This window comes from Manis javanica, chromosome 15 (genome assembly GCF_040802235.1).
Source record: "Manis javanica isolate MJ-LG chromosome 15, MJ_LKY, whole genome shotgun sequence".
Lineage (NCBI taxonomy): Eukaryota > Metazoa > Chordata > Mammalia > Pholidota > Manidae > Manis > Manis javanica.
Window position 1 is genome coordinate 82,069,591 of NC_133170.1, and position 13,086 is coordinate 82,082,676.

Here is a 13,086-nt window from a genome sequence, read left to right on the forward strand (position 1 = left end):
GAGGCGGGTGTCACTGTTTACCAAGGGGAAAGCATGAAATTGAAGCCAGGAGACACTGTAATGACTCTGTCCTCCTGTCTTTAAAGGGATGGGAAATTTTGCTTGACCTCAGCGTGTCTCGTAGTCTCAGGGTTGGAAGAGCTCTCCTGGTGTCTGCCCTGGTTTGCGTCCTCTGGCAGCTGTGAATGCTCAGCACAGCGTGTGCCTGCGTGTCCTCCCATTTTCTCACTCAGCTCCAGTGACAGTGCCTTTCATTCTCACAGGGATGAAGCTGAAATGGAGTATCTGAAGATAGCTCAGGACCTGGAGATGTACGGTGTGAACTACTTTGCGATCCGGGTGTGTTGAAGCCTCTCCAAGGTCCCTCAGTATAAGCAGACTGCTAAGATGGGTTACTTCCTCATTCCGGGGTGGTAGACTCTTTAACGCTCCAGTGGTGAAGAAAAGAGGAAGGGGAGGGGGTCTTACAGCTTCATTGTCTATTTTTGGACTTCCATTAGATCCTAGGTAATTAAGTGTCAGTCGAGCCTCAGGGGGACTTGGGCCTGGCTTGTGCTCAGGAGAAACCTGTTCCAATGCTCTGAGTGTTACTTGACTATTTCTGGTTCTGTGTGATATCAGCCCACAGGGAGCACCTGTAAATACTTTCTTCCCCAGGGCACTAGGAGAGTAAAGCTGCTTTCAGAGATGACCAGTTTGTTTGGGTGGGGAATCCTGTTCTCACTAACAGGCTGATTGGTTTTCTATTCAGACCATTAATAGTGCGCTGTCCTCTGGGAACCCATTGCTTCTGCGCCAGAGAGGCGTTTGTTTTCAGGCCAGTCTAGGTCTTTTGAACATATTTCTCTCAAGGTTCCACTGCTGGGTCCAGTACATGGGCAGCTCCTTCCAAAGGAATTCGTGAGGTTTGGTCAAGTATTTCCTTGAGGGTTCTAAACTGGTGATGTGTTGATGTTAAAACAACTGTTCGTACACATGCACCTTTATTATCATAGTTATCTTGCTTTCCTTTTGGGGGTTCCTATAAATTTTGTATTAAGTTTGGGTAAATTGAAACCCATTTTCTAAATATTCTAGGGGAGTTTTCTACCTGATGTATTTGTTTTCTAAATCAGATTTTAAAAAATGAATTACTTTGCATTAAGGCACCCTGACAAGTTATGTTATTTCATATAGTAAACAAGTGCCGGAAAATTTTTCCATATTCGTGCAGAAGGTTGTTTTCTAAAGTTTTATTAATTTGTATTTGCTAATTGTTGGGTCTTTAAGGTCAGAGTGATTTAATACATGTCTGTGGTTTTGTCGACATAACAGTCCTCTTGCCTCATATACCAGCACCTAGATTCTAGAAAACTAGTGTTTTATAATCCCTAAAACAACATTTTCTTGTTAGGGAATATTTCTCTAGCAGTCAGACTGAAATACTTTTTTTTTTGTGTGTGTGTGAGTGTGTGTGTGTGTGTATGGCTGTGTGTCTTTCTTGTAGACAAGGCTAACAGATATTTTAGTATCTTTTGTGTTGAAGTTCCTGAAATTTTACCATCTACTAAGGAAGAATGTACTTTAAACAATTTTCAAGGGGCTGCCTGAGTCCCACTCTGTACGTTTATTCTCTAGAAGCAGTGGAGTCATAATAGTAGGAGGCAGAGGGTGGACTCCTTTGTTTTAAAAAATTAAGCTGAATAGCCGGAAACATAATGAAATATCTCATCTTCCAAAATGTACTGCAGACTTTTTTTTAAAAGTACAAAGCCTCACTTGTGTTAATGCAGTAGTCTTAAGAGCTTTGCAGACAGAAGAGGAATCTCTTTTGTGGCTGGTGGATTGCGCCTGACTTCAGGGTGCTGGAAGGGGATTTATGTGAACACCCACTTCTCCATCTGATGCCAGCTGTTAGATTGTGCTTCTCCTCACAGTCAGAACCCCTTCTCAGTTTGCAGAGCTATTTTCCTGCCCTTGAGTCTTGGTTCATTTTCCTTGTTGTCATCAAGCGGTCAGGTCCTTGTGCTGGGAGCTTCCTCCCACGGCCATGCAAGGGTCAGATCACAATGCAGGCAGATGGGCCGGTAGCATGGGGTGTAGCATCCAGGTCCACACTGGAGCCTAGGGCACTGGCCCTCTGGCTGCTCTGCCTGCTGACCGGGTCCACTGTTAGAGGTAGAGCATACGTACAATCAATTAAATTTTTTAACAGATTTATTGAGGTTTGATTTTGATACCATTCATTTAGATATATTTTGTCCGACAGTGTGTTATAAAAAGTTTAAAACATACAGGAAAGTTGAAAGAATTTTATAGCAAATACCTATATTTACCCCCTGCCTAGATTCTACAATCATTGTTTTACTATATTTGCTTCATCACTTCAACACTACATTTTTACATAAAATAAGACCATCTGATTCCAGCACTTCAAATTTTCTTTCTGGTGGTACAACAACTTTTAACATAAGAGATATCTAATCCTACAGGTTTTTATTCTGCATCTGTGATAACTTGGCTTCAGTAGTGCCCCTTTATCTACAAGGGATATGTTCCCAGACCCTAGAGGACTCCTTGAACCATGAATAGTACTGAACCCTATATATACTATGTTTTTTCCTACACATACATACATATGATAGCGTTTATTTTAAAAATTAGATGCAATGTAAAAGATTAACAATAATAACTAAAAGAATAGAACAGTTGTGATAATATGCTGGAATAAAAGTTGCATGAATGTGATCTGTCTCGATGTCTTATTGTACTACACTTCTGGTGGTGATTGTGATGGTCAAATGCCCATGTGATGAGGTGAAGTGAGGTGAACCATGTAGTGTTAGGATACTATTGACCTTCTGACAATGTCAGAAAGGGATCATCTGCTTCCAGACTCTGGTTGACTGCAGGTAGCTGAAACCACGGAAAGGGAAACCGTGGAGAAGGGGGGACTACTGTACTTTTTAGAGGTAGCAATCCTTAGATTGCTGGTGTTTCAGCCATCAAACCAGTGACGGAAGCCTGCAGTGATCCCTGTCTGGCACACATGAGTCCCAGAAGGCACGCTTTTGTCTCTGCCTGCCCTGACCCAGGAAGCTGGAGACCCCCTGGGTTACAAGACAGCTGTGACTTCTGTTGGGTCCTGTTGGAACTTGTTTGTAGCAGTGTGTGCCTGGTTCTTTGGGAAGTTGAATAAAAATCTCAAGCCTCAGCGGGGGCTGACAGTAGCTGCTTTTGTCAAATCTACAGAATAAAAAGGGCACAGAGTTACTGCTTGGAGTGGATGCTCTGGGGCTTCACATCTATGACCTCGATAACAAGCTGACCCCCAAGATCTCCTTCCCATGGAATGAAATCAGAAACATCTCCTACAGCGACAAGGAGGTAGGACGTGCCTGTGTTGCAGATGCACTCGGGCCCAGGAGGCCCTTCCCCGTCTCTCATCTTTTCTGTAGCATCTCCAGCCAGACTTCTCCTTGTTATTAGCAAAATCCTTTAATTCCCAGGCTTTGGGTTTTTGGTTGTTGATTTTTATAGTATTTACAGAACAGTATTGGCATCTCGTTTTCAAATAGCATCACTAAACCCCTTAGCTTACTAACAAGAGGTTGGGAAGCTCGACTTGTCAGGACTAAACCCCAAAGAATAGTGAATACCAGAAAGTAACCTTTTCTTATTACTTGGCTTTCTGTTTCTGGTGAGAAATTCTGTTTGTATTTTAAGTGTGGTATACATTAAACTCTCTCTCAGTGTCCAGTGCTTGATACACATGGGGACATATGCCTCTATATGTTTATGTATGTGTGTGTGTCTATATATGTGTGTGTGTATATATATATATGTGTATATATATATGTCTTTCTCAGCAATGATATAACTAAGGATCAGGCTATCGAGCTCAGAAGAATTCAGGAATAATTAAGTTTGAGTAACTCATACAAACACTTGTAAGTTAGAATTCAAATATTTCTATATGGGATGGTGACCTTTCCCAAACGCTGTAATGCTACATTCCTTTGCTTATTTTCTCATTCATTCTTTGTTAATTTGAAAGGAATTCTTGAGCATCTGCATTGTGTTAGGCTTCACAGGGGAAACAAGATGTAGAAAATCTGGTCTCATCCCTCAAGGAAGTTATAGTTCAAGTACAATTCAAGTGTTGTAATTCATGAGGGCAGTGTAAGGGATTGGTGACAAAGATGTGTTTTTCTTCTTCACTCACTTTCATCCGGACCCTGACCTGACTGATTCACCCCTCACAGGAGCACTGCTGTGTAAGAGTAAGGGCCGTGGCTTGGTTTTCTGTGTCACATCAGGAAGCAGAGATGCAGAGGGACCAAGTGACCTGTGCCCAGTGAGGGGAACAGCAGGGGCTGAGCTCCAGGTTCCCCGCCATCACATCCCCGGCTTTTCCGGGGGTCGCAGAGGATGAGTCCCGAGAGCACGGGGCATCGGGCAGAGGAGAGCAGGCCCGGGCGGTGCTCAGTGACATCCTGAGCCCACACAGCCAAGTGTGCAGTGAGTAACGGCTCCGGCTCCGGCTGTTGCTGCAGCGCCTCCACCCTGAGCAGATTTCCTGTTTTCTCCTTGCTCGTAGCAACTCAAGGAAAGGAACACAAGGCCCCTGATTTCTGATATGTGGTTGAGATCTACTCGGCCATGCTTGAAGAAACAGATTGAGCTTATTAATTCAAAACATTCTGGCTTTCAGATTTTTGGAAGTAGCCTAGGAGATGAGCATTTTAGGTATTTCTTTCTTAACATGCCTAAAAGGAAAGCTCCACAAGACTTAAAGCAGTAGGTGTGCTGCAATACAGTAGTTTTTCATCTCTAATTTCATAAAGTCTGTTTACTGTATATCCACACATTTGTGTGCTAAAGGCCCCCAAAACACTTGTTCTTCACAGAACCTGAGGATTAAAGTCTTCTCTAGTATGGCCTGACACAGTGAGCTCTAATACACTTTCTCCAGGGGTGGGGCACCATCATGTTCCATCATGTCAATAACTCGGGCAGTAAGAGGACTCCAAGTTGACTCAACATAACAGGAAGCAGTCTCGGTAGTTATGCATGACAGCCGTGCTGTCAAAACAGAAATGTGGGTTCATTTTAAGTGATCCATTGATTCTCCATGCACACCCTGCATGGCACAGACCCCGTGGTTTCCCCTCTGCTTGTGGTGTCCCACCAACAGCGCTGGGGTTGGACAGCAAGGCCAAAAAAAAGCTCATGAAATTCACAAATAGCCTGCTCAGGAGCAATACTGCTTCTAAGTTAACTTGGCCAGAAGCTAAACAAAGGATCTCTTTCTGTCCTCAGTGTGCTAGTGCCTTGTTGAGCAGTGTGATGTGAAAAGAATACCCAAGAAAACGTCTTCCCAAATGTGTTTATCTGCTTAGCAAGTCCTCCCTGGGAATCACTATCCGTATTTAAGTGCCTCTTTGAAATCTGGGAAAGGCTGGAATAGCAGTTGCCATTTGTTCTTTATACGCTTCCCTGTCTAGTGGTGTGGCCTTGTTCTCTAAGCTGTCCCTTATTATTCCTCTTTCTCTCCCCTTTGATTTCAGAAACTATGTTTTCTTCTACTACAGTTCCTTTTCTTCATGCTTTCTTCCTTTTATTAACAACTTTCTTCTGATAATCCCCATGTTAAGGAACCAGTAGTGATGATCTGTTTGCTGTCACATCAAACCTACACCAACTCGAGCCCCCCTGACCACCGCCAGCCCACCGCCGCCTTCCTCCCAGTCAGAACCCATGGTATCAGTGTAGTCACCAAGGAGCCAGTGACGTCAAACACACACGTGCACAGTGCTCATTTCCCCCTATTTCTCGCCCTGGCCAGTATGCCCTCCCATCCTACCTTTTAGCTTCTCTGACATAGTCTTTGTCCGAGACCAGCATAAGTCCCCCCCAACTTAAGGTGGATCTACTTTCAACCCCCTAGAACCTCTGTGAGGCGCTAATATGTGATGTCATTTTCTGAGTCACTGACTGTTGTTAGTCTAGTTCCAGCTAAGTTGTAAGCTTCCTGAAGGCAGAGCGATTCTGTAGACTGCAGTGGCCAGTGTTGGCCTCAAGGTTGGACCCATTTTTCCAGTTTCCAAGCCTGAGATAGTGCCGAGAGCATGCCTTCCAGGATTGTGAACTTCCATAGCCCCAGACGTAGTGTCCACAGATGCTTAACAACTCACTGTGGTGTGGTACCCGGGCACCAGGAAGCAGGACAAGGCCCGGACTTATGCTGGATCCTTGCCAGCGTGGTTGCCGTTCTGCGGAATTTCCCAGGTGGTGGGGACATTCTAGGCTGCCAGACTGAAACTGTTTTCTGCTTCTTTCAGTTTACTATTAAACCGTTAGATAAGAAAATTGATGTCTTCAAATTTAACTCCTCAAAACTTCGGGTTAATAAGCTGGTAAGTTGAGATCCTCATTTTTATTATCGATAGCTATAGTTTTTCTAAGAAATTGAATGCCCATTTGGAAATAGTATCAGAGTGACATGTTGGGGGTGTACAATGATAGTTCGCTTGGTACACACAGTCAGGTAGGCCTGGACTCTTCCCTTTATCTTGACCTGAAGAGTCAAACCTAAATTTTGTGGTAAGGAATTTTTTTAAATTATTTTTATTGAAATACTTTATACAGCTGACCCTTGAACAGTATAAGGGTTAGGGACACAGACTCCCCATGCACAGTCAAAAATCCACATATAATTTTTGACTCCCCAAAACTTAACTACTAATAGCCTACTGTTGACCAGAGACTTATTGATAACATAAACAGTTGATTGACACAGATTTTGTATATGTATTATGTACCATATTGTTACAATAAAGTAAGCTAGAGAAAAGACAATGTTTTTTCAAATTGTTGCAAATCTCCAAAAAACTTTCCAGTGTATTAATTGAAAAATGTCCACGTGTAAGTGAACATGCTGTTCAAGCCCATGTTCAAGGGTCAACTGTACATACAGAGGCTACATAAAATGTGTATGTATAATATAAAGAATAACAAAAATAAAGAGCTATGTACCCACTGCCCAGCTGTAGAAAATAGTGCCTTCATCCCCAGTGCTGCCAAAACTGCTCATGTTGGCATCTTGGTCATCTCTCCCTGGCTCCTCCCCCAGGGAAGTCACTGTTCTGAGCTGTGTGCTGATTATTGCCTCACTTTTCATCAGAACTTTATTTCACATATGGCAAAATGAATACATTACTGAGTTTTGAGTATTTTTGAAATTTACGTAAGTGCTGTCAACTGTGTTCTTATGTCACTTTTTTTACACATTATTTTTTGAAATTTATCTCTGTTGATGCTTGAAGATAAGATCCTTCATTTTCATGGGTATATAGTATTCCATTGCATGTATGTATACATGTGTATTTTTTTCATTCTCCTATCAATGGACAATTAAGTGCTTTTCACTGCTGTGCCATTTTAGCAAGGCTGTTATGAACAGTCTCATACCTGCCTTCTGGTGACCTGGGCAATAGTTTCTCTAGTGTCCAGAGTATATACTTAGGAGTACAAGTTCAGGGCTGTAGTGTATGTCCAAATTCAAGATCATGCCATGTGGTTTCCTAAGAAAGGTGAATTAATTTATAGCTCCAGTAGTGGTGGGTGAGACTTCCTGTTGCTTTATATTCTCAACACTTGTATTTTCAGCCTTTTAAATTTTTTGTTAATGCATGCAAAATGACATCTCAGCATCATGTTAATTTGCATCTTTATATTTACTAATGAGGCTGAACGTTTTTTGTATATTTATTGGCCAATCTTATTGTCTCTTCCGTCAAATACTTGTTTCATGTCTTTTGGCCATTTTCTCTGAGTAGTTTATTGTCTTTATTGGTTATATCTTCTCCTAGTTTATGGCTTTCTTTTTTCCTCTTTTTAAAATAATGTCTTAAATGAAAAACATTTAACTTTAACAAAGACAAACCCTCCATCTTCTCCTTTCTCATTTTTGCTGTTCGTGTCCTGCTTAACTCCTTTCTTTATCCTATGATCATAAAGATGTTCTTCTGTATTCTCTTCTAAAAATTTCAAGGGCTTGATCTTCGCGTGTAAGTCTGTAATCCTTCTGGAGCCAGTTTTTGTGTGTGGTGTGAGGGAGGGATCCAGCTTGCTTTTGCCACACGAATAGCCTGCTCTCCCAGCCCACCCGATCGAGGCATCTTTCCTGTGCTCCCAGACCTGCAGAGCCACATCTTAACCTAGGAGGACGAGGTGCACCCAGAAGACATGCCGAAATGTCGCCGGTTCTCTTCCCTGGGATTTTTGCCCCCAGCTTGTTTGGCCTGGGTCCAGGGCCGAGAGCACTGGAGACCATTGGGAGGCTTTGATAATTCACTCCATGCTCCCCTCTTCAGATTTCCTGCTTCCCCCAAGACCCTCAGACCAAGATGCTACAGCACCAGTGAGCTGGTAGGCAGTGGAGTACGTTTGTGGGCTTACCATGTCTCCTGCTTCTGTGGCCACAGATTCTGCAGCTGTGCATCGGGAACCATGACCTTTTTATGAGGAGAAGGAAGGCCGATTCTCTGGAGGTTCAGCAGATGAAAGCCCAGGCCAGGGAGGAGAAGGCTAGAAAGCAGGTGAGCAGGACTGCGTGTGGACCACCACTGCTGCTCCTTCGTGGTAAGGAGGGTCGTGAGCTGGCAGGACTCGTTGGCCATGGACACACCTGCTCATATTTTATCCCTCTGGATCTTTACCAGCTGATGCCCAGCTGGTGGGGTGTCAGCCCTGGAAATGAGGAATAAACTCTAATAGCATATCTGAAAAAAAGGTTTCTAGTTATTTCTCCACCTAAATGAAATAAGTAAAGTGTGATTAATGGAGGCTAGGGAAGAGAGAGCCAAGCTTGCGTCCACACAGCCACCCACCCAGCCACCTCTCCGTCCATCTAGCTAGCTTGCTTGCTGCCTACCTGTCTCCTTTGCCCAGCCTTCTTCTTTTCTAATTAGATGATGATGGAGTGCATGGCCGCATTTCGGTGCTTGCTGCTGGAATGCTAATTAGACTCTGGCGGTAGTTCCCCACTGCTTGTCACCCGGGCGACACTTCACCCGCAGTGGGAGGTGCTAGGGACACGAATCTGTAGACTGGATGGTCTGCATCACTGTTTTCTACTCATAGACCCTTTCCACTCACCGAAATCCACCCATCTAATCTGAGCCTCGCTGCTGAGAACATCAGGTGTGGTTTTGGACAAGCTACTAGGTTGTGTAGCAGCGCTGCAGTCACCTGCCTTCAGGACTTGCCAGCTCGGGTGTAATCACTAGTCTGTGGGCAGATCTCGGACTTGGGTACTCCTGTGAGGCCGAGATTTAGACTGACACAGCTAGTTTGAAGCAGTGTGCTTCCAGCTCCCCTTCTCTTTGCTTTCTGAGATGGCTGGGCCATAGAGGTGCTTTTGGTAGGGCGATACCCATGCGCTTTGTTGGACAAAGAAGTGCTTCTGAGCCAGCATGGGGTCATACTGGCAACTTCAAGAAGAGCCTTCTTTGACCTTTTTTCAGCAGGCCAAGCTTAGATGTGAGAGATCTGAAAATGGCAAGGGGCATGTAGTCCTCAGGACTGTGCAGAGAAGAGCGTGAACACACCCCGGACATTCATGGCCTGTAGAAGCAGATGCCTGGCATCTGGCATCTGCAGGTTCAAGGCTGCATGGCCCAGTAGCACAGACACTGGCCTTGGAGCCAGATGGGGAACTAAGTATGTGATGTTAGTAAGTGACTTTATCTTCCAGACCTCGGTTTTCTCATCTGTTAAGTGGAGCTAATAATACCTCTTGTCTCAGATCAGAGGACACATTGTCTCTGAAAGGCTTTGTAAGCTTAAACCACTTTACAAATAGGAGGTCCTTATGAGGGTAGAGGTCTCAGGGAAAGTGTGGTGCTAGGAACAAAAGGGGATTGTCTGGGCTTTTCTCGGTGGACACTAATGGAAGGTAGTGACCCACCTAATGGAAATTGCGATATGATGCAAATTAGAGAACACCTTGGAGCCAAGCCTTTCACTGGCTTGCAAGAAGAAAATTGGAGAAGGATTTACAGTATTTTATTGCTTGTCTCTGCATTATTCCTTCGAGGCCTAATGCATTTTTTTGGCTTGGTATTGAGAAAAAGCAGCAGTCTTAGTAATCTTGTGTTTGGGAGAAGATTGAAGCAAAAAGCAATCCAATGTGCTTTAATTATTTAAGGAAGAAAATAGTGCAGTGGTCACTTCTGGCTTCTGCTTTCTGAGCTCAGTTAGAACCCTAGGATCACAGAGAATAGCACTTGTCCTGTACTTGTTCCCCTTATTAAGCTCAGCATGTGGCCCAATTAATATAGTGCTCCAGAAGGCAAGGGAGGTGGCGGTGGCTTTGTACTGGTGCCTTAAGGATGGGCAGCTGTGTTCCCTGCCTGGCTCCCTCCTGTCACAGGCCTGGCTCAGGAGCTGCCTGCATGTGAGGCTCTGTGAGGCTGTGTTGAGGCCACTGCAGCTTCCCCCTGTGCAACACAATGTGTGAACTATTGATGGGCCACACAGAACCACTCCATCTCCATGGGTCAGAGGAAGGACTATTGTTGATGAAACTGGAGATGTGGGAGGGGTCTATGTGGATTAAAAAAGGCAAGATGGATCGTCCAGCCAGGTGGAAGCTGGCTGTTTCTGGGGCTCCATCTCAGGGGGGACCTGCATCGTGTCCTGTCAGCCACAGGGCAGAGCCACATGAGGCCTGCCAACAAGAGGGGATACTGGCAGGGCAGCTGCTTCGGCACCCTGTGTGTGAGGATGCCTCCTTCCATCCAGGCGGACGCCCGGCAGGGCTTGGGTCTTTGTGGTTTGTCCCTTCACCTTTAGATGTGTTTCAGGGACACTGCTTTCAATTCTCCAGCTGATTTAGGAGGACCGAGGGTGGTGGGCACAAGAATGACTCTGGCTCCCTAAAGTAACGGGAAGAAAGGGGCCTCCAGTGGGGCCACTGGCTGCTGGGCGTTCCGGGATCCCTGTGGCACCCCAGGTCATGAGCCCCATGACTCAGCAGCAGCTCTTGTCCCCCCAGATGGAGCGGCAGCGCCTGGCTCGGGAGAAGCAGATGAGGGAGGAGGCCGAACGCACAAGGGACGAGCTGGAGAGGAGGCTGCTGCAGATGAAAGAGGAGGCGACCATGGCCAATGAAGCCCTGGTGATTCTGGGGACCCGGGTCCCGGGGGACCACACCTGAGCAACATTTGCTTTGACATTTACGCTTAAAAAGAACAGTCACTGCCTTTTCTTTCTACCTGTGTTGGCAGAAGCAGATCTCAAGCAGGTTGAGTTCACATCCGCTGAACTCTGCTCTTTCTGGGGCTCGTCCTTAAAGCAGGCTGTCTGAGCCTCAGCACTGCTGACTCGGGGGCCAGACCCTCCTTTGTGGGGGGACCCTCCTGGGCATGGAAGGACGTTCAGCAGTGTCCCTGGCCTCTACCCACTAGATGCCAGTAGCACCATCTCTTCTTTTCGACAGTCAAAAGTGTCTCCGGACATTGTTACGTGTCTCCTAGGGGGCAAAATCTCCACTGGTTTCAAACCACTGATTTAAAGAGAAAGAAAAGAGGGAAGTTGTTTGTCTCCCTCATAAAGCATATGCCTCGGCTCCAGCGGGTCCTCAGCAGAGGTGCTTTCTTGTTGCTCCCCGAGGATGAAACCTGAAGGGCCCTTCTGAAAAGTTGAGGGGTGTGGCGTGTCCTCTGCTGCCAGAGCTGTCATCTGAGGGGACGCTCGGGGGCAAGGCCTAAGGACCCACAGAGTCCAAGATTCTGGTGCTTGCTGGCCAGAGTGTCCGAAGCCGGAGCTGGGTGGGATGACAGGCCCACGACCCCCGTTCTGGCTGACAGTGCCCTTCTCCAGATGCGGTCTGAGGAGACGGCTGACCTGTTGGCAGAAAAGGCCCAAATTACTGAGGAGGAGGCAAAACTCCTGGCGCAGAAGGCTGCCGAGGCCGAACAGGAAATGCAGCGCATCAAGGCCACAGCCATCCGGACAGAGGAAGAGAAGCGCCTGATGGAGCAGAAGGTGCTGGAGGCCGAGGTGCTGGCCCTGAAGATGGCTGAGGAGTCAGAGAGGAGGTCAGAGGCGGCGGGTGGGGGTCCTAGGCCCTGGGGTGCAGGTGAGGGGCTGCTCTGTCTAAGCCTGTCCTGAGGCAGCGCTCACTGCGGCTGTCCTCCAGCCACCCCGCCATCATCTGGGATGGGGGGAGGCTCCTCCCTTAATAGGTTGGGGAGACTGATGATTAATCCTGTTTTGGGGCCGGAGCTAGCAGAAGTGGGCTTGTCAAATGGGCCTCTGGTCATGCTTTTGTGGTCATGGGCCTTTGTGATAAGGCCCCATCCCTCTAATAGCTGTGTTTACAGGAAAACCATCGAGCATATCGACAGACTGCTCTTAGCTGAGGAGATGTGAGGAGGTTCTTCTTACATTCAAAAAATGTGGTTTCTTTTCCCTTTTTACTTAGGGGGCCTGTGGGGAGACTGCAGCTATTATAGGCACCCACTTCCCTGCAGCCCTTCCTTGGTGCTAGGACTCCTGAGGCAGATGGGAGGGAAGGGCCACGATCCTCTCCAGGGCCAGGACACCCCAGCTCACCACCAGGTTGAAGGACGGAACTGTTATCTGTACTTTTCTAAAACTGTTCTAGACTGGATTGCTCTGGTTCTGCAGGCTTCAGATAAACCCTGGAACGATCCCCACAGCATTTGGCTCTGCTGACATGGAGCACTTGAATTTGGCTTTGCAAGCAAGGTGTTTTCCCCTCCACTTTTCCCGTGTCTTTCTGGGTATTTGATTCCTTTGTTTCCTGCCCTGTCTGTGTGTAGGCAACTTCCCCTGTGAGGGATGTGTGTTCAGTGCGGTGCCCCGGATCCTGTGTCCTGCAGGGCTGAGACCTGCACCAAGGCATTAGGCCCTCCGTGATGGTGCTTTTTTTCCTGTTGAGGCACGGTTGTTACACGGCAGGGCTGTAAGGAATCAGGCCTTTCACACCCTGCCCATTGTGATCCAATATGAGACCTTTGATCTCCTGAGCTCCTCTTTGCCCAGCCCTCCCTCACCTAAAAGCAAAGCAGAGGC

The 13,086-nt window shown here is 46.4% G+C and overlaps 1 protein-coding gene across 2 annotated transcripts in view; it reads left to right on the forward strand.

The window, feature by feature from the left end:
- NF2 (NF2, moesin-ezrin-radixin like (MERLIN) tumor suppressor) overlaps window positions 1–13,086 on the forward strand; it is a 72,352-nt gene that overhangs the window by 39,290 nt on the left and 19,976 nt on the right. For both annotated transcript variants that reach the window (XM_036993308.2, XM_036993307.2), the window contains exons 7-12: window positions 264–339; window positions 3,232–3,366; window positions 6,324–6,398; window positions 8,469–8,582; window positions 11,042–11,164; window positions 11,869–12,086. In XM_036993308.2, the coding sequence (XP_036849203.1) occupies window positions 264–339; window positions 3,232–3,366; window positions 6,324–6,398; window positions 8,469–8,582; window positions 11,042–11,164; window positions 11,869–12,086 (741 nt within the window). The remainder of the gene's footprint in view (window positions 1–263; window positions 340–3,231; window positions 3,367–6,323; window positions 6,399–8,468; window positions 8,583–11,041; window positions 11,165–11,868; window positions 12,087–13,086) is intronic.